The 24,347-nt window shown below is 44.6% G+C and overlaps 1 protein-coding gene across 1 annotated transcript in view; it reads right to left on the bottom strand.

The window, feature by feature from the left end:
• Positions 1-17,835: 17,835 nt before the first annotated feature.
• Positions 17,836-24,347, bottom strand: part of NXPH2 (neurexophilin 2) — a 96,794-nt gene continuing 90,282 nt past the window's right edge. Inside the window, exon 3 of the mRNA XM_077273025.1 lies at positions 17,836-19,694. Within this exon, the coding sequence (XP_077129140.1) occupies positions 18,954-19,694 (741 nt within the window). The 3' untranslated portion in view covers positions 17,836-18,953. The remainder of the gene's footprint in view (positions 19,695-24,347) is intronic.

Here is a 24,347-nt window from a genome sequence, read left to right as displayed (position 1 = left end):
TTCTGACCACTCTCACTTTCCAAGGTTATAGCTCTGGAACGCTTCAACGGATCCCACCGATTTTGAGATGTTTTTTTTTGTGACATCTTGTACTTCGTTACTGGTAACATTTCTTCTATATAACTTGAGTTTATTTATGAAAAAAAACTAATTTAGCTTTTGAAAATTTTTGCCAATTTTCAAGCTTTCCATTTTTGCGCCCTTAAATTTTGGAAACATACATTTTTTTTTAATTTTTTTTTTTTTGGGATCCACCTCACATTTGAAGTGAGTTTGGAGGGTCAATAATAACAGAAAATACTCCAAAGTGACACCATTCTAAAAACTGCACCCCTCAAGGTACGCAAAACCACATTCAAGAAGTTTATTAAACCCTCGGGTGCTTCACGAGAACTAAAGCAATGTGGAAGGAAAAAAAAATGAACATTTTACACACAAATTTTTACTTTGGAACCAAACTTTTATTTTCACAAGGGTATCGGGAGAAAATGCACAACAAATTTTGTGGTCGATTTTTTTTTTTTTTCTTTTGAGTGCATCGGTACCCTGTATGTGGGGAAAAGCCACTGTTTGGGTGCATGACAGGGCTCAGAAGGGAGGGAAGACCGTTTGACTTTTTGAACGCAAAGTTGGCTGGAATCAATGGTGGCGCTATGTCGAGTTTGGAGACCCCCTGATGTGCCTAGACAGTGGAAACCCCTCCAAATTCTAACTCCAACCGTAATCCCAACCATAATCACAACCCTAACCTTAGCCCCAACCCTAACTCTGAGGCTATGTGCACACGTTGCAGAATGTCTGCAGGATTTTCCTGAGCAAAACCTGACTCCTTTCGCAGGAAATCTCATCTCCCGAGATCTTGGTGCCAAGATCTCCATCTGCGCATGCACCACCCCCCGCAGCCATTTTCCCGGAGTCCACTGCATAGTAAACTATGTAAGTTCGGGGGCTCTGGGCTTTGACAAAATGTCGGCAGAGCCCCTGCACCACCGGCACACATCCGAACACTCCCTCATCTCAGCCTGTGGCCTGCAGCAATGCACCACTCTTGCCTCCTCCAGCAGCGACGCTGGGACCCCGCTTCACTGCAGCCACTACCCACGGTAAGCAATAAGACGCATGAATTATAAGAAGTACCACCATTTTATTAGGTTTTTTTTCCTATTTTTCTCCTCAAAATTTGGGGCGTGTCTTATAATCCGCAAAATACGGTAATTTTATTGGGGACAAGCAAACTTCAAAGATATATTGCTACTTACATATGCCAGACACTTAATTGGCTATGCTTCTTCCAGGAAACTTTTCTGAATAAATCGTCCTTGGAGTTTAAAAAAAAAAAAAAAAAGTAAAGCGAAAGATCTTTATACCGTTGGCAACTAATTCTTGATCGCATCTCCCATGTCTCCTGTCCTGTGATGTGCAATGCAAAATTTCCCTTTTTATTAATCCACGGCCTCTCCTGGAATTTTTATGTTGTCTCAATAGATTTATGGTCATTCAGTTCTTGGAGGTCCGCAATGTTTCTCAAAAGATTTAAAAAAAAATTATATATATATACACTCACCGGCCACTTTATTAGGTACACCATGCTAGTAACGGGTTGGACCCCCTTTTGCCTTCAGAACTGCCTCAATTCTTCGTGGCATAGATTCAACAAGGTGCTGGAAGCATTCCTCAGAGATTTTGGTCCATATTGACATGATGGCATCACACAGTTGCCGCAGATTTGTCGGCTGCACATCCCAAAGATGCTCCATACAAGGCAGGATGGATCCATGCTTTCATGTTGTTTACGCCAAATTCTGACCCTACCATCCGAATGTCGCAGCAGAAATCGAGACTCATCAGACCAAGCAACGTTTTTCCAATCTTCTACTGTCCAATTTCGATGAGCTTGTACAAATTGTAGCCTCAGTTTCCTGTTCTTAGCTGAAAGGAGTGGTACCCGGTGTGGTCTTCTGCTGCTGTAGCCCATCTGCCTCAAAGTTCGACGCACTGTGCGTTCAGAGATGCTCTTAGGCCTACCTTGGTTGTAACGGGTGGCGATTTGAGTCACTGTTGCCTTTCTATCAGCTCGAACCAGTCTGCCCATTCTCCTCTGGCATCAACAAGGCATTTCCGCCCACAGAACTGCCGCTCACTGGATTTTTTTTCTTTTTTGGACCATTCTCTGTAAACCCTAGAGATGGTTGTGCGTGAAAATCCCAGTAGATCAGCAGTTTCTGAAATACTCAGACCAGCCCTTCTGGCACCAACAACCATGCCACGTTCAAAGGCACTCAAATCACCTTTCTTCCCCATACCGATGCTCGGTTTGAACTGCAGGAGATTGTCTTGACCATGTCTACATGCCTAAATGCACTGAGTTGCCGCCATGTGATTGGCTGATTAGAAATTAAGTGCTAACAAGAAGTTGGACAGGTGTACCTAATAAAGTGGCCAGTGAGTGTAATATATATATATATATATATATATATATATATATATATATATATATATCTGTGGCGCTTCGATACATCTTCATTTTTCTGTTTCTGTATTATCATTATTGATTTTATTTTTTTTTATTCATTTAAAAACAAATCGGATTTAGTTTGCCCGCTATATTACGGAATGTGTTTACCACCAGAAATGAGGATCGGCAGCTTTTATGAGGCTGTCACCAGATAATTGAAACATTCTGAGCGTTAATTAACATTGTCACACATTTTCTAAAAGTACGAAAGATCTACTATTCTATAGTTCGGTGCCAAAGGGGAGGACGTTGGATCTCGCGAGAGCTGACAACTCTGGTCTTCTAAGGAATCATTTTTATCATTGTCAGGAATAGATGAAAATCACAAACTAAAATGTATTGGGTCAAGTCTGAGTGACTGCAGACTTGTGAATCCGTACATTGCACGTTGTTACAGATGCCGCTCTCCTGCGGCGCGGTTCTCACCGCTCCAGCGCTGCTGTTACAGACGCCGCTCTCCTGCGGCGCGGTTCTCATCGCTCCAGCGCTGCGCTCCTGCGTTCCTGTTCCACCGCTGCTGCGCTCGGTTCTGTACGCTCCTCTGCCTTCCCAGCACTTCCTGTGGCCAGGTCCTCTGCTGGGATCCTGTCTCTGCGCAGGCGCTCTAGCTTCCCTCCTGGACGCAGGTCCTGCCTCTCTGCTACCGCCTCCTGAGGTCATGAGGTTACTCCTCATCCAATCCTGTTCCTACTCCTACTATATAAGGTAGCTCCTCCTGCTTCCTGGTGCCTGATTGTCTTAGCACTTTTGCAATTACGTCTGGCCCTCCGTTGTTTCCTGCTTTGTGCCCGCACTCTGTGCTTCCGTGCTACCTTCCCTATTACCCCTCTTCCTCCTTGTCGTTACCTTTGTTCCAGTTCTTCCGTCCCTGTTGGTTACCTTGTTTTTTGTTTCTGTTCCTGCCCTCAGTCCCGCTCCGCTCCAGCCTCCCTGTCCTCAGCTCCTTCCATTACCTCTCGTATTCTTCTCCCATTTCCAGCTTCCTTTTGTCTCTCTTCCTGGAGCCGTCCCTGCTGTTATCTCACCGTGGGTAAGTGACCTCTGGGCTTGCTCCTTGCGGCCCCTGTATAGGGGTCGTTCTCTCTTAGGCCGCTCGCCCAGGGGTAGGTCTCCCCACGGTCCAGAGGGTCCACTCTTGTTTCCTCTAGTTCGCTACATTACAATCAGGCCATGGACCCCGCAGGTACCCCTTTTTTGGCCCAGAAAGAGCTATCCCATTTGCGCGAGAACCAACAGCGCATAATGGCTTTTTTTAAGTCTATGGAGTCCCGCCTCACGTCTATTCAGTCTACTGACCCGGTTAACGCCGCCCAATTAGCTAACCTCCAACAAGAGCTTGCCCAGCAACGCGATACCCAGTCCCGCATGCTGAGTTATATGGCCTCTATAGATGACCGTCTATTTAATCTTCAGTCAGTCCCAGCTGTGGTCGCGCAAGCCTCTTCTCTAGACTCTAGTTCACCATCTACCGCTCATCCTCCCCCTCGTTTAGGTAAACCCCCCAGGTACTCCGGCGATCCTAAACTCTGTAGGGGATTTTTAAATCAATTCCGCCTCCACTTTGAGCTTCTGCCACTTCAATATCCATCGGACCGGGCGAGAGTGGCATTCATAGTGTCTCATCTAGAGGGAGAGGCATTAGCTTGGGTGAATCCTTTATGGGAGCGTGACGATCCCGTTGTCTGCCACCTGGATGAGTTTTTTGAGACCTTTCGGAAGGTTTTTGATGAGCCCGGACGTTTAGCCTCTACGACTGAGTCTCTTTTTAATTTGCGTCAGGGTTCTTCCTCCGTAGGACAATATGCCATTCGCTTCCGTACTCTGGCCTCGGAGTTAGGGTGGAACAATGAAGCTCTTGTGGGTGCTTTTTGGCGGGGCTTGTCCAGCCGTATTAAAGACGAGCTCGCCGGTCGTGACACTCCAACTACCCTTGAGGACCTTATCTCTCTCGCCACCCGGATTGATCTCCGTTTCCAGGAGCGATCACGGGAGTCTGCTCGAGAGAGAGGACCAATGCCTGTCTCTTCTACCCTCCGTCAGCCAAATTCTTCTCGTGCCCCCGTAGCTGTTCCCTCTTCTGTTCCAACCCCCGAACCTATGCAAGTGGATCGAGTCAGAATGGCGGAACAACGCCGCAAAGAGAGGCGCACTCAGGGTCTCTGCTTCTATTGTGGTAGTGCTGCCCATTTACTCCGCAGTTGTCCTGACAGACCTGACAGATCGGAAAACTCCTCCGCCTAGGGCAGGTAAGAGAGGCCTCCCTAGGTGCTCGCGTTTCCTCTCAACCTCTGACTCTTTCCATTCTTTTTATGTTTGACCAGCATCAATCTTCCGAAGTGGCGTATGTGGATTCTGGAGCGGCAGGCAATTTTATCAGTCTTGAGGTGGCTCGGAGGCTTCGCGTACCAGTAATCTCCTTGGACACTCCCCGCCTAATTGCTTCGGTGGATGGAAGACCTTTACAAGACGCTATTTCTCTCGTTTCTGAAGAGGTGGAGATACAGATTGGGGCCCTTCATCGCGAGAAGATCGCTTTTTATGTTCTGCCTAAACTCTCCTACGCCTTCCTGCTGGGTCTTCTCTGGCTTCGACTACATGAGCCTACTCTCAATTGGCGCACTGGAGATGTACTCCGATGGGGTCCTTCGTGCCATGATCGTTGTCTTCGGTCTGTTCGTCCAGTTTCTCGTACCCAGCCTGCTGAAGTTCCCGATGGATTGCCTTCCCCATACTGGTCTTACGCTGACGTCTTCAACAAGCGAGAGGCCGAGAATCTTCCTCCCCATCGTTCCTACGATTGTCCTGTGGAGCTTCTCCCCGGTTGTTCTCCTCCTAGGGGAAGAATTTACCCGCTTTCTGCTGCAGAGACTAAATCCATGTCCGAGTACATACAAGAGAACCTAGCTAAAGGTTTCATCCGGAAATCCTCTTCCCCTGCTGGAGCAGGGTTCTTCTTTGTGAAGAAGGACGGTTCCTTGAGACCTTGTATAGACTATCGGGGACTAAACAGCATCACGATCAAGAATCGCTATCCTCTGCCCCTTATACCCGAGCTCTTCGATCGTCTCCGAGGCGCTCGTATTTTTACTAAGCTGGATTTACGTGGCGCTTACAATCTGGTCCGGATACGCTCTGGCGATGAGTGGAAGACCGCCTTTAACACCCGGGATGGACATTACGAGTATTTAGTTATGCCTTTCGGTCTCTGCAATGCCCCCGCGGTTTTCCAGGAGTTCGTCAACGATGTGTTCCGGGATCTTCTTTACTCTTGTGTTCTGGTTTATTTGGACGATATCCTTATTTTTTCTTCAGATCTTCCGTCACATCGCAGGATTGTTCGCGAGGTCTTGCAACGCTTAAGAGATAACCACTTGTATGCCAAGATTGAGAAATGCTTATTTGAGCAAACCTCGCTGCCTTTCCTTGGATACATTGTCTCGGACTCTGGCCTTAAGATGGACCCTGAGAAGGTGAATGCTATTATTAACTGGCCACGGCCCTGCGGAGTGAAAGCCATCCAACGCTTCATCGGATTCGCCAACTATTACAGACAATTCATTCCGCATTTCTCCTCCATGATTCGTCCTCTCTCTCTTCTCACTCGCAAAGGTTCCTGTTCCAAGGATTGGTCACCCCAGGCTGAGGAGTCCTTCGTTCAACTCCAAAAAATCCTTTTCTTCTGCACCAGTCTTGCATCACCCGGAGGTGAACAAGCCTTTTGTTCTGGAAGTGGACGCCTCCTCTACCGGGGCTGGAGCAGTGCTCTCACAAAAGACCCCGGAGGGTCTAACGGCTCCATGCGGCTTCTTCTCTAAAGCCTTTTCATCCTCTGAACGAAACTACACTATAGGAGATCGAGAACTGCTGGCCATCAAGTTGGCTCTGGAGGAGTGGAGATATCTACTTGAGGGCTCTGTACACCCGTTTGTAATCTTCTCCGATCACAAGAATCTTACTTACCTGCAGACTGCGCAAAGATTGAATCCACGTCAAGCTAGGTGGTCTTTGTTCTTTGCTCGCTTTGAATTCGAACTTCGTTTTCGGCCCGGCAACAAAAACATAAGAGCTGATGCCCTGTCCCGCTCTTTCCAGTCATCTGATGCCGTAGAGGAGCCTGCTTACATCATTGACCCTACCAAAATGGTCACCGTTGCTCCTTTACAGATGCTCCAACCTCCACCGGGTAAGACGCTTGTCTTAGATAGAGACACTAGGAGGGTCTTATCTTGGGGTCATTCATCCAAATTGGCTGGTCATGCTGGTACGAGAAAGACGTTTCTTCTCATCTCACGATACTACTGGTGGCCTACCTTACGTCAAGACGTAAAGGACTTCGTAGCCTCTTGTCCTTCTTGTGCCAGAAACAAAGTACCTAGACGACTACCACTTGGAAATCTTCTTCCTCTCCCCGTTCCGTCCGCACCTTGGCAACACATCGCAGTGGACTTCATCACCGATCTACCATGCTCTTCCGCCTGCACGGTCATCCTCGTTGTGGTGGACCGATTCTCTAAGATGGCTCACTTCATTCCTCTGTCCGGTCTACCTTCCGCTCCTGAGTTGGCAAACATTTTTATTCTTAATATTTTCAAATTCCATGGCCTTCCTCGGCACATCGTGTCTGACAGAGGGGTTCAATTTACTTCCCGCTTTTGGAGAGCTTTGTGCAAACTCTTAAATGTGAATTTGGACTTCTCTTCCTCGTATCATCCTCAAACTAACGGTCAAGCAGAACGCACCAACCAGACTTTGGCTGTCTATCTTCGGCATTTTTCTAATGCCCACCATAATGACTGGGTCAAACTACTTCCTTGGGCTGAGTTTGCCTATAACAACCATTCCAGCGAGTCCTCTGCTAAGTCTCCGTTTTTTATTGTTTTTGGACAGCATCCGTGTGTTCCCTTACCGGTTTCTCCTGCCTCTGGTGTTCCAGCAGCTGACTCTATGGCTCTCGACTTTTCTTCCATCTGGGGCGAGGTCAAACAAACATTAAATCAAGCTTCGTCTAGAATGAAGAGACAAGCAGACAAGAGACGTTTAGATTCTCCTCCTTTCTCTCCTGGTGATAAGGTCTGGCTTTCTTCAAGATTCATCAGACTTAAAATTCCTTCCCACAAGCTTGGTCCGCGTTTCATCGGTCCATTTGAGATTCTACGTCGAGTCAACGATGTCGCCTACAAGCTGAAATTGCCTGCCTCGCTCCGTATACCCAATACGTTTCATGTCTCTCTCCTCAAACCGGCCGTCTTTAACCGTTTTCATTCCCCCTCTTGTACCTCTCCTCAACCAGTCAGTACGGACAACATTTTTGAGGTTAAGGACATTTTGGCGGTAAAAAAGGTTCGGGGTAAAGAGTTTTTTCTGGTGGACTGGAAGGGGTTTGGTCCGGAGGAGAGGTCCTGGGAACCCTTGGAGAACATTGATGCCCCTCGTGTTCTTAAAAAAATTTTTTGCTACTCTTCGTAAAGGGGGGTATAAGAAGGGGGGTACTGTTACAGACGCCGCTCTCCTGCGGCGCGGTTCTCACCGCTCCAGCGCTGCTGTTACAGACGCCGCTCTCCTGCGGCGCGGTTCTCATCGCTCCAGCGCTGCGCTCCTGCGTTCCCGTTCCACCGCTGCTGCGCTCGGTTCTGTACGCTCCTCTGCCTTCCCAGCACTTCTGGTGGCCAGGTCCTCTGCTGGGATCCTGTCTCTGCGCAGGCGCTCTAGCTTCCCTCCTGGACGCAGGTCCTGCCTCTCTGCTACCGCCTCCTGAGGTCATGAGGTTACTCCTCATCCAATCCTGTTCCTACTCCTACTATATAAGGTAGCTCCTCCTGCTTCCTGGTGCCTGATTGTCTTAGCACTTTTGCTATTACGTCTGGCCCTCCGTTGTTTCCTGCTTTGTGCCCGCACTCTGTGCTTCCGTGCTACCTTCCCTATTACCCCTCTTCCTCCTTGTCGTTACCTTTGTTCCAGTTCTTCCGTCCCTGTTGGTTACCTTGTTTTTTGTTTCTGTTCCTGCCCTCAGTCCCGCTCCGCTCCAGCCTCCCTGTCCTCAGCTCCTTCCATTACCTCTCGTATTCTTCTCCCATTTCCAGCTTCCTTTTGTCTCTCTTCCTGGAGCCGGCCCTGCTGGTATCTCACCGTGGGTAAGTGACCTCTGGGCTTGCTCCTTGCGGCCCCTGTATAGGGGTCGTTCTCTCTTAGGCCGCTCGCCCAGGGGTAGGTCTCCCCACGGTCCAGAGGGTCCACTCTTGTTTCCTCTAGTTCGCTACACACGTACTGTGCACAGTCAGCATTATTTTTCGCCAGCAACGTGCGGTCATGCACTGACTAGACGTGAGCATGCAAATACACGTGCGTCGAGTTATTTTGTCTCCATATTGTACTGTATACTGCTCTGAGATCAGGTGGCAAAAATCTGGTGACCGATTCCCTTTGGGCAAAAAGTGATTATTGCTAAAATGCGTTTTTTTGAAACTGATCAATGTTGGAGTTTGTACAGATGTGTTCTCACTTACGTTTTCTTATGGCTGGACATTTCCCAGTGTGAGTGGTGCAGAATGACAAACTTTGGGAAAAAAAATACAATAACTGTGTTACTCTGTCTGGAAATGTTTATTCTGTATGTGAACACCCATTAGTAATATGAATTGCAGCTTCCGGAGAGGTGGTGTGTTTTTTTTTTTTTGTTTTTGTTTTTTTTTTCCAATGGTGATGGAAATTTAATTTGCAAAGTTAGAAATAGCAGTCCTTAATGAAATTCATATTAAGGGTGGACCGAAATGTATCATTTCCTATCAAATTCCAAAACCTACCGAATTCTACCTTGATTTCCCTTGACACAATTTTGATATTTTTTGGGGTAAAATTTTTTTTGGAATTTTTTTATTTTATGGGAGACAAATCATCCATCCTTGCCCGGGTGCTTTTGCTCATTGCTTGATGTCCGTCCTCGCTCTAAAGATCCACACTTCTCTCTGCCCTGGACTTGTTCTAAGCTTGTTAGCATTGCAGGGGTCTTACCCTTGATGGTCTAACCTCATATCTTCACAGAAAGGAGACCTCTGCAAGTAAAAAGCTTTAGCTAAAGTGTCAAAAATGTGTTAGTTGCCATCCACAGGATAAGGACTCTAGCGGCACTGGAGCGCGGCATCGGCCCTATAGACCTTTCCACCCAGTAATGAAACCTGGAACGTTAATAGAATACTTGTACTTTGTGTATTATATTGATGCTGAAGTGTCCTCTTTATGATACATAATTGTAGGATTAAGAACGTGTTTGACGCGCGGTGGGTTCGACACAATAGTTGTGTTACTGCAGCCAGGATGAATTTAGATGTAACCCTGAAACTTGCACCATTCATACCTCCCAACTTTCGAGGAAGGGAAAGAGGGATAAAGTCAGCGGCGCACGCAGCGCGCTGCGGCAAATTTTAGGCCACACCTCTGACCACACCCATTTCACAACTAGTGACGCCCCAACCACACCCATTTAGCACTTCTGATCACAATGTTTCGTAAACAATAATTATAAACAAAAAAATATGGCCACACATGACGCTCCATACTGTATAATGGCCACACATGACGCTCCATACTGTATAATGGCCACACATGACGCTCCATACTGTATAATGGCCACACATGATGCTCCATACTGTATAATGGCTACACAGTTCTCCATACTGTATAATGATCCCACATGATGCTTAATCCTGTATACATGGCTCATATTCCCCCTCCTGTATACATGGCTCATATTCCCCCTCCTGTATGCATGGCTCATATTCCCCCTCCTGTATGCATGGCTCATATTCCCCCCCTCCTGTATGCATGGCTCATATCCCCTCTGTATGCATGGCTCACATTTCCCCCCCTTGTATGCATGGCTCATATTCCCCCCCCCCTGTATGCATGGCTCATATTCCCCCTCCCTCTGTATGCATGACTCATATCTCCCCCCCTGTATGCATGGCTCATCTCTCCACCCCACCCCCGCTCCCATCTTGAATGGCGCGGCTTACTGTCCTCCTTCATCCCCCCTACCCTGTCCCCCCGTCCCTCTTACCTGTTCCTCACCATGCCGACATCCCCCTCGCTCTGTCGGCGCAGCACCTTCTTCCTGCGTGAGCGGTCATGTGATACCGCTAATTAAGGTCCTGAATATGCGCATATTCATGACCTTAATGAGCGGTACAACGTGACCGCTCATTCAGGAGCGCTGCAGAAGCCCGAGACCAGGCATCGCTGGAGCAGGGTGAGTATCGTCTTCAAGGAGGGTGGGTGGGAGGCGGCCGGGGGGCGAGGTCGGTCGGTAGGTGACCCAGCTTTTATTAAAAAAAAAAACAAAAAAAAAAAACAACAAACCTTTCGCAGGTTGCCGCCCCCTGCATTGTCCCCGCCCTAGGCACGTGATACGGCCCTGCCGGGTGATGTACACACCTCCCAACCAGTGCGGGACAACTAATGTCCCGCCCGGGATCGCGGGGCTGACTGTCAAAATCGTTACAGTCCCGCTGGATCCGGGATGGTTGGGAGGTATGACCATTGTCTCTGAGAGTGGAGCTCGAAGAACAAGAAACAAATACGGACAGATGGGATCAAGAGTGACATTGAATTATTTTCCTTTTTACTTTTCTACTGTAGGGTTTTAATCAAAAGAAAAACAAAAAAACTGCACGATGTGAACACAATCTGACTTTTCCAATGTAGCTTACAAGTTCTGGTTCCCTAGTACCCTACCAAAGGAATGAACAATGTATGGTCCATAGTGTTTGCGTGTTTTTTTTTTTTTTTTTTTTTTATAGTGGAAACCACTTCAGGAAACTCCTCCTTCTTGGTGTTTTTGAAAGCGTTTTGTTTCTTGACGCAGTTGCAGTTTTTTGTTTTTTTTTCCCCACTTTTCTGCTTAAGCATGTTCTACTTTTGAAATGGATTCCATCAGAATCTCCAAAGAAGTGACATGCATTTTCTTTTTTTCTTTAACTAGTGGGGAAAAATGCTCAAGACTGAACAAATGAACCGCAAAGTAGCTATACAATAGGGAGGAGGAGGATGTCTGTATTAAGCTGTTTGGAAGTATAAGTGCCCTTTTCTTTTTTTTTTTTTTTTTTTTGACTCGCTCCAAAAGACCAAGAAAAACAAACCAGAGAGCCTTAATGAAATTCACAAAAAATCATAAGTGTGGAAACATCTGTGCGTTCTAATGCTAGTTTTATTTCATTTAATATATATATATATATATATATATATATATATATATATATTTTTTTTTTTTTTTTACTAAAAAATGAGAGCAAAATATACCTTAATCATTTTAACACAAATTCTTCCGGTTGGGCTAAAAACTTTTTTTATCTTCATCAATTTTTGAGTCCCAGACAACTCGGCTAAGCCGTAAATTGTGACGTGTCCTTGACTGGTGGCTGCAGCCAGGAAGCCATAAAGTGTACTCTCCTTTCAAGTAACCTGTTGTAATATGTGTGCAACTTAGGAATAACCATATTTCTGGTCTTTACATAACTTGAATACTTCACTAGTTTTCCTCTCTGCAGACTTTCTTTAATTTTCAGTCGTCTCTGTGCTAATGGGTGAAGACTAACTCCTACGATGTCTCCCATACACAGCACACACAGAGAAAAGAGACTCCTCGGTTGTCTCTGTGTAGCACATTTTCAGAAAGCGGAGCAGCGCGGATGATGATATACTGCGCCAGAGTAGCTGTGAATCCAGCTCCACAGGGGATTTAAAACCCTTATTAGAAAACAGCAGTACTATATGGGTTTTTTTTTTGCACCATCTCTTTGCTGTTCCTCACCCTCTCCATAGAGTTGAGATGGAAGTCTGTCTTGTTTTGTCCAAGTTATTTAAGAGTGAATGATGAGGTATTGGCTTTTAAGTGATGAAGGCGACATATTCCCCTGGTAAGATACATTATACGGTTTCGTATAACTTTATTTATGCAAAGTTTGCTGAAGCAAGTGACCATTTAACTCCATGTGGAATTTAGAGGTTCTGTAGCAAGAAAAGTGAGAGGTGAAGGAGCCATGGAGAAAATCCTGTTGGATGCAGTAGATGTCGTATGTCCGGAATGCCCCAATATCCAGTTGTTACATGTTTCCTCCAGGTAGTGACCCCGGTGTAACCTCTGATACCCGTTCTGCAGCAGCGACTCCATGTGTTATTATTACGCTGTGTGTAACGTCATTCATATTTCATCCGCGCCAGCAGCCATGTGCACATGTCACTTTATGGACTTGTCTAACCCATAAAACTGCCCGCAGGACTTAAATCTGTGCAGGACATAAAGCAAGATGTCAAATTAACTGTACCAAAATAATGAGTTAGCATTAAACGCTCATTAAACATTGATAAAAGTCGTCCTTTCAATTATCTTCATAAATGGTCTCAGGATTTGTATAGAATTTGGTCCTTTGCACAAAAAGTGTTGTTGGCTTTCTGAAAGGCTAAAAGTGTGGCAGTTTGGTTTTTTGTGTGTGTTCTGTATATCAGAAATTTTAATGACCCTTTTATAATTAGGGCGGTCAACATAATCAAATGTACAGCAGTAAATTGGCAAAATATAGGATTTAGTAAGAGCAAGAAGTGTCTACCAGCCAGACTCCGAGATGTGGTATAAATTCTCTTTATATGTAGAGTAGCTTTCTCCTGTGCCCAACGTCGTGCTTGCTGATTTTATGCACTGTGTATGATGGAGTAAGTCCCTTATCTGGTGGGGGGCTCAGCAAAAATGTTAGGAGTCTCCCGGTTATGACAGCTCTTTCTGCTTTCGCTCAGTAAGAGATGGTAGCAGGGAGGGAAAGGAGATTGTATGCAGATTCCAGTGTGGAGAGAGGGGAGAAAGCATGTGCTGTCTCCAAGATGGCAGTGATAATGTTATAGATGAGGAGGAAGCAAATAAAGAGCAGATAAGTGCAGGATAGAAGGTGTGCTGATATGAGCTAATGATAGTAGTATGCTGAATACACACCCACCGTACATTCAGCCTATATTACTAGGAGTACAGAGCCATCCCATCCAGCCTATATTACATCAATAGACATGCAGCGCCCCAGAGTCCTGGTCGTTGCAGTACTGAAGCTCTGCTGCTAAGGGGAGCTATGGTACGTCTGATGGCACTGAAGGAGTTCATCCGACCAGGTATCACATACACCAATACATTTCACAGTCGGGCCTCCAGGGGGAGCTAAGGGTTCTATTCACTAGGCCACTCCTCACATACTGGTAAAACTGGGGGTCAGGCAGGAAGTTAGTTGAGAAAGCTGACTGGGTTGGAACCAGGCAACACCTTGTGGCAGAGGGTGTTGTGGGGGAAGATTCGGTAGGGTCTCTGTCAGGTTTGGGACCCTGACAGAGGCCTGGCAACAAGGAAGAACGTCACGGGACCGCGCCTGCTCAGCATAGCGGCGGTGCCCTAAGAAAGGATCAGAAGCGAGATAGATTGTGCTGAGTGAGAAACGAGATCAAAGCAACAAGGAGAAATACCAGTAGGAGTCGTGCTGTAAGACCAAGGCAACATCCTACTGAGGCGCACAGCCGGCGGCCGGAACGCCGAGGAAGTATTTATATATCTAGCTCCAAGCAATACTTCAAACCAACGGCAGGACAGTCAGTCATAGGCGGGCTGTCTCACACCAATCACCTAAGAAGACATAGGGGGCAACTTGTGGAGAGGGGCGACTCTAGGGTCCCGGAAGAGCTCCGAGCCTACCCGTCATACGGGTGCGTCCCAACCATAACACCGGGAGGGACGGAGGATTAGCGGAACATCATCTAATCGAGTTGTGAGGGAACTTAAGAAACAGACACAACAGTTGTGGGGGACTTTCCGTAATCACAGCAGGGAAGGACCACAACACATAGCGCTAGTGGGAAGGCATAGATTTCCACCTGCAAAGAGAACTCTGGAGGTGCCATTGGACCGGCCGGACTTGCGCAGCCTGGTTATCCGGAATCCGGACTGAGGACCCAGAGATCTTCATTAAAGAGACTGCAACCTGGTGTCCTCGTTATTTACTGCGACCAGCACTTCACAACCACACCATCATTCACCACTCTTCCACCGGACGTCCCCCTGACAGGCAGGGCCACGGACCGGGCCTAGCCACCGTGACAACCCCCCAGAACAGAGACTCTGAGGCCCGGTACCGGGTACCCCTCGGCCCTGCGGCAGTGGGGGCGCTCCAGACACATTCAGCCTATACAGTTAAGTCCATATATTTTTGGATAGAGACAACATTTTTCTAATTTTGGTTATTAGTTGAAGTTCAGACTTTCAGCTTTCATTTGAGGGTATCCACATTAAAATTGGATGAAGGGTTTAAGAGTTTCAGCTCCTTAACATGTCACCCTGTTTTTAAAGGGACCAAAAGTAATTGGACAATTGACTCCAAGGCTATTTCATGGACAGGTGTGGGCAATCCCTTTGTTATGTCATTCTCAATTAAGCAGATAAAAGGCCTGGAGTTGATTTGAGGTGTGGTGCTTGCATTTGGAAGGTTTTGCTGTGAAGTAAACATGCGGTCAAAGGAGCTCTCCATGCAGGTGAAACAAGCCATCCTTAAGCTGCGAAAACAGAAAAAACCCTTCCGAGAAATTGCTACAATATTAGGAGTGGCAAAATCTACAGTTTGGTACATCCTGAGAAGGAAAGAAAGCACTGGTGAACTCATCAATGCAAAAAGACCTGGGCGCCCACGGAAGACAACAGTGGTGGATGATCGCAGAATAATCTCCATGGTGAAGAGAACAACAGCCAACCAAGTGACCAACACTCTCCAGGAGGTCGGCGGATCAATATCCAAATCTACCATAAAGAGAAGACTGCATGATGGTAAGTACAGAGGGTTCACTGCACGGTGCAGCCACTCATAAGCATCAAGAATAAAAAGGCTAAAAAGATCTAAAAAAGCCAGCACAGTTCTGGAAGAACATTCTGTGGACAGATGAAACCAAGATCAACCTCTACCAGAATGATGGAAAGAGTAAAGTATGGCGAAGGCGTGGTACAGCTCATGATCCAAAGCATACCACATCATCTGTAAAACACGGCGGAGGCAGTGTGATGGCTTGGGCATGCATGGCTGCCAGTGGCACTGGGTCACTAGTGTTTATGGATGATGTGACACAGGACAGAAGAATGAATTCTGAGGTCTTCAGAGCCGCCATACTGTGTGCTCAGATCCAGCCAAATGCAGCCAAACTGATTGGTCGTCGTTTCATACTACAGATGGACAATGACCCAAAACATAAAGCCAAAGCAACCCAGGAGTTTATTAAAGCAAAGAAGTGGAATATTCTTGAATGGCCAAGTCAGTCACCTGATCTCACCCCAATTGAGCAGCATTTCACTTGTTAAAGACTAAACTTCAGACAGAAAGGCCCACAAACAAACAGCAACTGAAAACCACCGCAGTGAAGGCCTGGCGGAGCATCAAAAAGGAGGAAACACAGCGTCTGGTGATGTCCATGAGCTCAAGACTTCAGGCAGTCATTGCCAACAAAGGGTTTTCAACCAAGTACTAGAAATGAACATTTTATTTAAAATTATTTAGTCTGTCCAATTACTTTTGGTCCCTTTAAAAACAGGGTGGCACATGTTAAGGAGCTGAAACTCCTAAACCCTTCATCCAATTTTAATGTGGATACCCTCAAATGAAAGCTGAAAGTCTGAACTACAACTGCCTCTGAATTGTTTTGTTTAAAATTCATTGTGGTAATGTCTATAACCAAAATTAGAAAAATGTTGTCTCTGTCCAAATATATTTGGACGTAACAGTATTACTGGGAGGGACACTCCTACAAGAGAAAAATCTAAAACTACAAGCAACCTGAAAATGAATATTGCAGACAGGTAATGTAATAAAATTACAATAAATTCTAACTGTCACTATTAAAATATGTTAAAATTTTTTTTTAAATATTTCCATGTCAGAGGTGGCCCCTAGCCTTTCATGGGTGTGTGCGGTAAGGCTGGTGAACATGGTAGTGATAATTCCAACAGAGGCCGATCAACATTGAAATTGCAGTGCCAAGAAGAAAAAGGTGTGGAATAATGGAAATCATAGGATGGATAGACATGTTGATATGCAACTGATAAACATCCGTTGGGACGTTCCATTGTAAAGGAGTGTAAATGATGTTGCCCACAGAGGCACCAAATGGGGACTGGAGGATGAAGTGGAAGTCTGTCCGCTTCCGTGATGAGTCTCGCTGTTTTCTTGGATAGAATGATAGCCAGAGATTGGGTTGGAGGCCTCGTGGGCAACACCAGGAAGATACCTTCATGACGGAAAGTCACAATGGCCCTTCTATTGGAGCACCTCGGGGACGTCAATGGTTGGCAGTTGCACAAGGAGCTGCCAGCGGTGGATCTTGATGATTTTCCCAAGTGCACTCAATGGCAGTACATTCCTTGGACAACCATTACAAACCTCCGTGATGGCAGTCAGGGCTGTAAGTGCTGGGATTTCTGCATGTGGCTCATACTCCAAACTGAATAAATCTAGATGTTTTATAACATTTTGTTTCCAATTTTTTTTTTATCAGTATTTGTCTTCATCCTGTGATTTCCATAATTCCACGATTTTTCCTTCTTGGTGTTGAAGAGTAACATTCAACTCGCATTTGGCTTTCCTTTTTTTTTTAGTTATCCCATTTTTTTATTTATGCACACAGCGCATTGTGGTTGTTGTAGAGAAAATGTGAATTACCACTGTAACATTTCTGCCACTAGATGGAGCTGTAAATATAGTGCTCAGGCATTTCTGCCACTAGATGGAGCTGTAAATATAGTGCTCAGGCATTTCTGCCACTAGATGGAGCTGTAAATATAGTGCTCAGGCATTTCTGCCACTAGATGGAGCTGTAAATATAGTGCTTAGGTTGCTCTTGGATGTATTCCTCATTATTACCAGCACTCCATGTGGTGGGACATGGTACTGCAAGAAAAATTTAGCAGTGTAATAAATTATACAAAACATGCAATATCTGGACCTTAGGATTAAAGAAGACACACAATACAATTCATGGAAACATGAACCCTGTGCAAGGGTCAGGAAAAAAAAATAAAAATAAATCCATTAGTTGATAAATGGGTTTGTATTAGTCTCAAATTTAATGAGTGAAATCATAACTGTTTGTAGGTCTGATGCTCCCAGCGTGAACTGCAGAATTCAATACTGACCTTCAGATCAGAGTTAATTGTTGATTTGGCTGCTAATTGTTGATTACCATGCATAATGATACTTTGTTATAGGAATTCCGCTCTAATGCTATCCCCAAAAACACAAAATATATAAAAATAAAACAAACAATTCATTTCAAACATGAGTTGTTATTTATATTGCACAAAAGGGAATTTATCAGGACATTTAAAGGTTCAACAGTATCAAAGCCACGCTGAACTTAGTCACTTTCTTCTTCGTTTTCTGTGCAGTTGCCTCCAATCTAATATTCCATGTAAATAATGTTTCAGGCAGATCTGTTCTTCTATAGGATGAGTCCAGAAAACCCTCTGAGCCCCACAAATACTTCTTTATTGTCACTTGTCAACCATATGGAATTGCTAATAGTATCTGTCTAGTAAAGCTACTGCACCAGTGTACTATAAGTTGAGTGTTCCATTAAAGAGAATCCATCAGCATGTTTTTGCTATTTAATCCGAGAGCAGCAACACGTAGGGGCAGAGACCCTGATTCCAGGGATTTCACTTGCTTAGCAGCTTGCTGTATTTTTTTATACAATTGGTGTTTTATCAGCAGGAGATTATCATTGCAGGACTAGATTTCTCATGCCTGGCAGTCTAGCTAATCTGTGTAACCCCGCTCCCACACCACTGATTGGCAGTTTGCTGACAGCGTACACAGGGAGCGGCCAATAAGTGGTGTGGGTGTGGGTGTGGGTTAAACACAGCTCAGCATTCGAAGCACTGCTGCATCTATAGCGGAGAAAACATGGATTTTTGCAAAATGGCACCAAGCAGTCCAATAAGTGACCCATCACTGGAATCAGGGTTTTAGTCCCTACATACTGCTGTCGGATTCCATAGCAACGACCTGCCTACAGATTCCATTTAAAGCTGAATTCACTCGTTGCTTTTTTTCTTTTTTGCAAGATTGTGGTCCTGATCGTGGCAAAAAAAGAAAAAACCCTGTGTGAATGTAGCCTAAAGGTACATGTTTTATCACACAGAATCCTCACAATACTGATACTATTGATGTGTTCCTTTTTAGCATTTATTCCCTATGTTTTTTTAAAAATTACAGAAACGATTTGAAATATATTAAGTCTAAGCACTGTTACAATAATTATTTTTTTTCGGTCCACCTGATTTAAGAAACATTGCCCGTTCAAGAAGCACAAAGTATCTTCATTAGAAGGTCTTCTCTGATCATCGCTCATGGGGCACTGCAGGGTAAAGGATAGTCACGGGTCACCCGGAGGACAAATATGGCGTCTCACTGTGGTAATTGTAATCGGGGCAAACTTTCTGTACAAGTTTATAGTCTATGCTGAAAAAAGCGATATAAATGCAAATGACCTTGAAGGGCTTTGAGCACAGCCAGGAGACGTGGCTCTGGGTTTGTTCTTGGTAACAGATCTTAGAGGGGTCAAAGTTGCACAAAGCAGTTTTCTTTGCCCGGTCCGTTTTCTCGTACTCAATCCTACAGTTAAAGGACTTGGAATCCTTGTTCTCCAGAGTCGACTGAGCAGAAGTTTCGAACTCCACCACCTTGGAAGGAGGAACGAGACTCACCGAAACGTTCCCAAGTCCCGTCGAGTTATGGCGAAAATAAACGCTGAACGTTCCATTTCCGTGATCCACGATTTTCCCCGTGATGAGAAGGTTCAACTTGACAGTTTTAATATTCGAATGAAAATCTCCCCAGCCAAACATCTTCTTGAATTTGCCCGTTTTTACAATGGGCCGACGTTTAGTTCGTACCAAAGACTCTTGAGTGTGAGTAACATTGGACAGCCAGTTCCAGAAGTGTTCTGTGGTGTCGAAATAAGAAAGCTGGGCTTGTCGTTGAAGTGCTGACTGCTTGACGAAGAGACGGAGAGGGCTGTGGAGCCGGGAGTGGGCAACGTTGCTCAACAAGTTCTCAGAGGTGTCCTTGTCGTCCCACTTTAGTGCGTTTGTGGTGCGGGGAATTTCCTTATCACATAAAATCTGTTGCAAAAAAAGAAAACAATTTTAAATTAATTACATGAAATTTCATCAATAACAAGAACTTCTTGATGTAGTGCCTGCTTATGTTATACCAGCTCTACATATATATATATTTTGCAGGAAAAAAAAGTTGTGGGACTTTAGAAATCACAAGACTGATAGAACTTATACCAGATGAACAGTGGCATGTAAAAGTTTGGCGACCCCTCGTCAAAATTACTCTTTCTGTAAACCGTTAAGCAAGTTGAAGATGAAATAATCTTTAAAAGGCCTAAAGTTTAAAGATGACACATTTCCTTTTGTATTTTAGGCAAAAAATATTTTTACATTTTAAAAAATTGCAAAATGGACTGATACAAATGTTTTGGCACCCTTGGTGATTTGTGTGCTCCAATAACTTTGACCAAGGTTTAACACCTTAATTAGCCTGTTTGGGTTATGGCTTATTCACAATCATTGTTATGGCTTAGGGTACCGTCACACAGTGCCATTTTCATCGCTACGATGGCACGATTCGTGACGTTGCAGCGTCGTATGATTATCGCTCCAGCGTCGTAGACTGCGGTCACACGTTGCAATACACGGCGCTGGAGCGATAATTTCATGACGTATTTGCGATGTAGAAGCCGTTGGTTACTGTGCGCACATCGTATACAACCTGTGTCACACAATGCAATCATGCCGCCACAGCGGGACACTAGACGACGAAAGAAAGTTTCAAACGATCTGCTACGACGTACGATTCTCAGCGGGGATCCGGATCGCAGTAGCGTGTCAGACACAGCGATATCGTAACGATATCGCTAGAACGTCACGAATCGTGCCGTCGTAGCGATGAAAATGGCACTGTGTGACGGTACCCTTATTCACAATCATTGTTAGGAAAGGCCAGGTGATGCAAATTTACCAGCTTTAGAAAAACCCAGCCTCCTCTAACCTTGTACCAAAAAATAGATGGCATTTCAAGTTGCCCTTTCATTAGTTTGAAATGTAGTTAAGAAATGGCAGATACCAGGAGCAGTGGAGGTCAAGATAAGGTTGGGAAGACCAAGCAAAATTTCAGTAAAAGCTGCTCATAGGATTTGCTACAGAGGCAAATCGGAATCCCCGCTTGACCTTTAGAAAGATTTAGCAGACTCTGGAGTTGTGGTACATTTGTACTACTGTTCAGATACACCTGCATAAATATGGCTTTCATGGAAGAGTCATCAGAAAAAAACCTCTCCAGCATCCTCACCTGCAATTTATACTTACTTACAGTGAATGTTTAATAGGATCCATAGCCACTAGTGTCCCTCACGTTGGAGACATTTGTTTTATATTAATTTTTGTTTGTGTTACTTTTTTTTGTATATTAATAAAAATTGCATTTGATATTTTATATAGAATAATTTCTCTGTGTGCTTTTCCGGGCCACTTTGTCTCTCTTCATCAGAGAGAACCTTGTGAGTCAGACTGGGTTATTATAGCAGTATTATTGCCTATTTCTCAGAGTGCATCACCCTTCAGGGACCCCTTTCACGTAATATAATGCATCTCTAAAGCCCCTTACTCAGGTGAAAGCCCCCTCCCCCACCTGACTATATTTTTTTAAAGCCCTTTTAATACTAAACTACAAGAGAATTAAGAAAAAATTCACTTTCAAAAGAAAAATCACCGCACTTAATCTGTCCGAGCATGCAGATCTGAAAGCATTTATCAAAACTTGAGTAATTTGTGTCTTGGCTCAGCTTATGAATTTCACAAAAGCATCTGTGGCCGCGAGATTCAGTGATATTATTGTCGCTCCGATGTGCCGTCCTGCAAGATTAATAACATGAATGTGTTTTACATCAATTAGAGGAGGGAATTGACATTCTTTTGTTGGAGAAGGCAGACAGGTTTAACAATACCCATCAGGGCCGGCCGAGCTTTTCGGGGTTTTTTTGGTTTTTTTTTTAGACTTGTGTCTATATTGATTTTTAATCTTCTGACTAATGAACGAGCAGCAAAAGCTCATTGTGTGATGTATTGTGTAGTGCCGCTAACACCTACATAGTACTGTATGCGTTCAGCGAGGATGAAAAAAAAAAAGAAAATATTCCCCATTAAAGAGACCCTAGCCCTCAGAAACCAAAAATATAACCGGGCCCCATACCTGCTTCTACCCGTGCCACCACTGACCTTCGATAACCTTAGCACCCAAAGCTCACACCTATGGGCATGACTTGACGCTTGTGCTACAATGTGAAATGTCTAATGGGGTTCCCACTGATCCTTTTCACTGATCATTTCCATTAATTATGTCATATCTACATCTCATTATTTAAACTCATTTAGCGCCTGTGCCGAATGCACATGTCAAACATAGTCCTAAGCCCACATTCACCTGATGGCCAAAACTAGTGTCCACGGTTATGGTGGCATATGCTTTACTATGGCCTGCCGTTATGCTCAATGGCTGACGTATGACATATTTTGCTTCTACCGCATCATACGGTACTAGTCAAAAGTTTGGACACCCCTGTTAATGCAATAGTTTTTCTTGTTCTTTTTGGAATGTGCACATTTTAAATTCAGACTGAAGGCAGCAAAATTATGAAGAAACAGGTATGGAAACAAGGAGTAAAGAAATGTGTGAAACAAGCCTGAATGTGAGTTTCACTTTACAGTCCTCACACTGCCCTCCTTTTATTCTAATGACCGCATTACACCCCCCCATGGCAAGCTCTCAAGCACCTATATAATGTCATCACCTGGAATGTTCTCCTGTAAACGAGTAAGCTGCATCAAGAGTTCATTTGTGAAACCACCCTTCTTCAGAAAGTGATTGTACTAACATTGGCTCTACAAAACACACCTGATGGTTGCTCAGTTCCATACAAGGCTGAGCCCTGTCCTAGTCCAGAGCTGTTCTAAGCCAGAATAAGACAAGGAACACTCCAATAAGTAAAGAGAAACAACATTCCATCATTACTTTAAGATATAAAGGTCAGTCTATCCGCAATGGTGAAATTAGCTCTGAGGAATGGCCCAAAAAGGAAGACCATGAATTTCCTCTCCAACAGAGGATAAGTTCATCAGAGTTGCAAGTCTCAGAAACTACAAATTGACAGCACTTCAGATAACAACCCTCATAAATAATGCACGGACACCAAGCAGCAGGCACTTTTCAACATCCCCTGTCCAGAGGAGACTGATTGAATGGGTGGAATCTGTACTGTGGTCTGATGAGTTCAAATTTGGTATTTTTGGTACCAACCAATGAGACACAGAAAAAGTGAGCAGATGGTTTCGACATGTGTGATGCCCAAAGTAACACATGGAGAGGAAGTGTGATGATGTAGGGTGGTGGTGGGGTTTTGCTGGTGACACAGTTGGTGTTTTATTAGAAAAATTCAAGGCCCACATACTCAGCATGGCCACCACTGCATTCTGCAGCCACCGCCATACATCTGGTCAACACTTAGTGGATAATTGTTTGTGGTGTAACTGGACTATGACCCAAAACACATTTCCCTCAATGTGAGGGCTGCATGACCAAGCCAAGACAAGCTTTGGCAGTTGACATGGCCTCCACATTCACCCTAGTGAGATGGTTTGGGAAGAAATGGGCGCAGAGTGAAGGCAAAGCTGCCAACTAGTGATCAGCACCTCCGGGAACTCCTTCAGGACTCTTTGAAGTCACCGTAGGTGACAACCTGATGAAGCTGTTTAAGAGAAAGCCAGGGGAGTGTAAACTTCTCATTAGCGTTAAAGGGGGGTAGTACTTTCCATCTAAGGTTTAACACATTATTCTGATTTATTTCCTGCATGTTTCTTTACTCTTTGTTTTCCATATGTGTTCCTTCGTGTTTTTGCTGCCTTCAGTCTGAATCTACATTGTGCACATTCCAATAAGAACCAGGAAAACCATTTCCTGAACAGGTGTACCCTGTTGGAGAAAACGTCGGGGAATATTCTTGATAGTGATGGGCAAATCTATTGAAATTCAAATTTTGCAGATTTGTTGAAATTTCTCTGAGAAATTAAATGTAATATTGCACCTCATCATATTTTGGAGTCTCTCCAGACCCCAAAGTATAATAAAAAATAAAAATAATTTTACTCCCCTTACCAGGTAATAGCCTGTCCATCGTACAGCCCCTCTCCAGTCTGGCACTAAATCGGCATCTTCGGATCCTCCAGCACTCACTAGGCCTCACGTCACCATGACGTACATTGACTTCACCCCACCCCTCCTGACATCTTAACATTGCAGAACCTAATCAATGCCAAAGATGCTGGAACATCTTGTAACAATGCAGACAAGAACAGACTGGAGCGGGGCTGAGCTACGGGACAGCTAAAGGCCTATGCAAGGTGATAATATTTTTAATTTTTTTTTCCCACCCCAACTTTTTAAAATTTGGCAAAATGTTAGCCGTCTCAATTCCTATTTGCTATGTTTCTGTTATGCAAATCACAAAAAAAAATTGGTTTCTGTCAAATCCAATTTTCTAGTAAAATTTTAAACAAATTTAATTTGCGCAGAACTGATTTTTTTCATCTCAAACTCCTGACCACCTATTGGAGCTTAAGTCAGTATCGATTCTTTAATGGGCCTTGCCGCATAACTTGGGATAAGACCCCAAACCTCCATTTGCAGACTTTCATTTTGGGGTATTTGCCCGT

This window comes from Ranitomeya variabilis, chromosome 7, assembly GCF_051348905.1.
Source record: "Ranitomeya variabilis isolate aRanVar5 chromosome 7, aRanVar5.hap1, whole genome shotgun sequence".
Taxonomy (NCBI): domain Eukaryota; kingdom Metazoa; phylum Chordata; class Amphibia; order Anura; family Dendrobatidae; genus Ranitomeya; species Ranitomeya variabilis.
The sequence above is the reverse complement of the archived record's forward strand: the minus strand, read 5'-3'. Positions and strand labels throughout refer to the sequence as shown.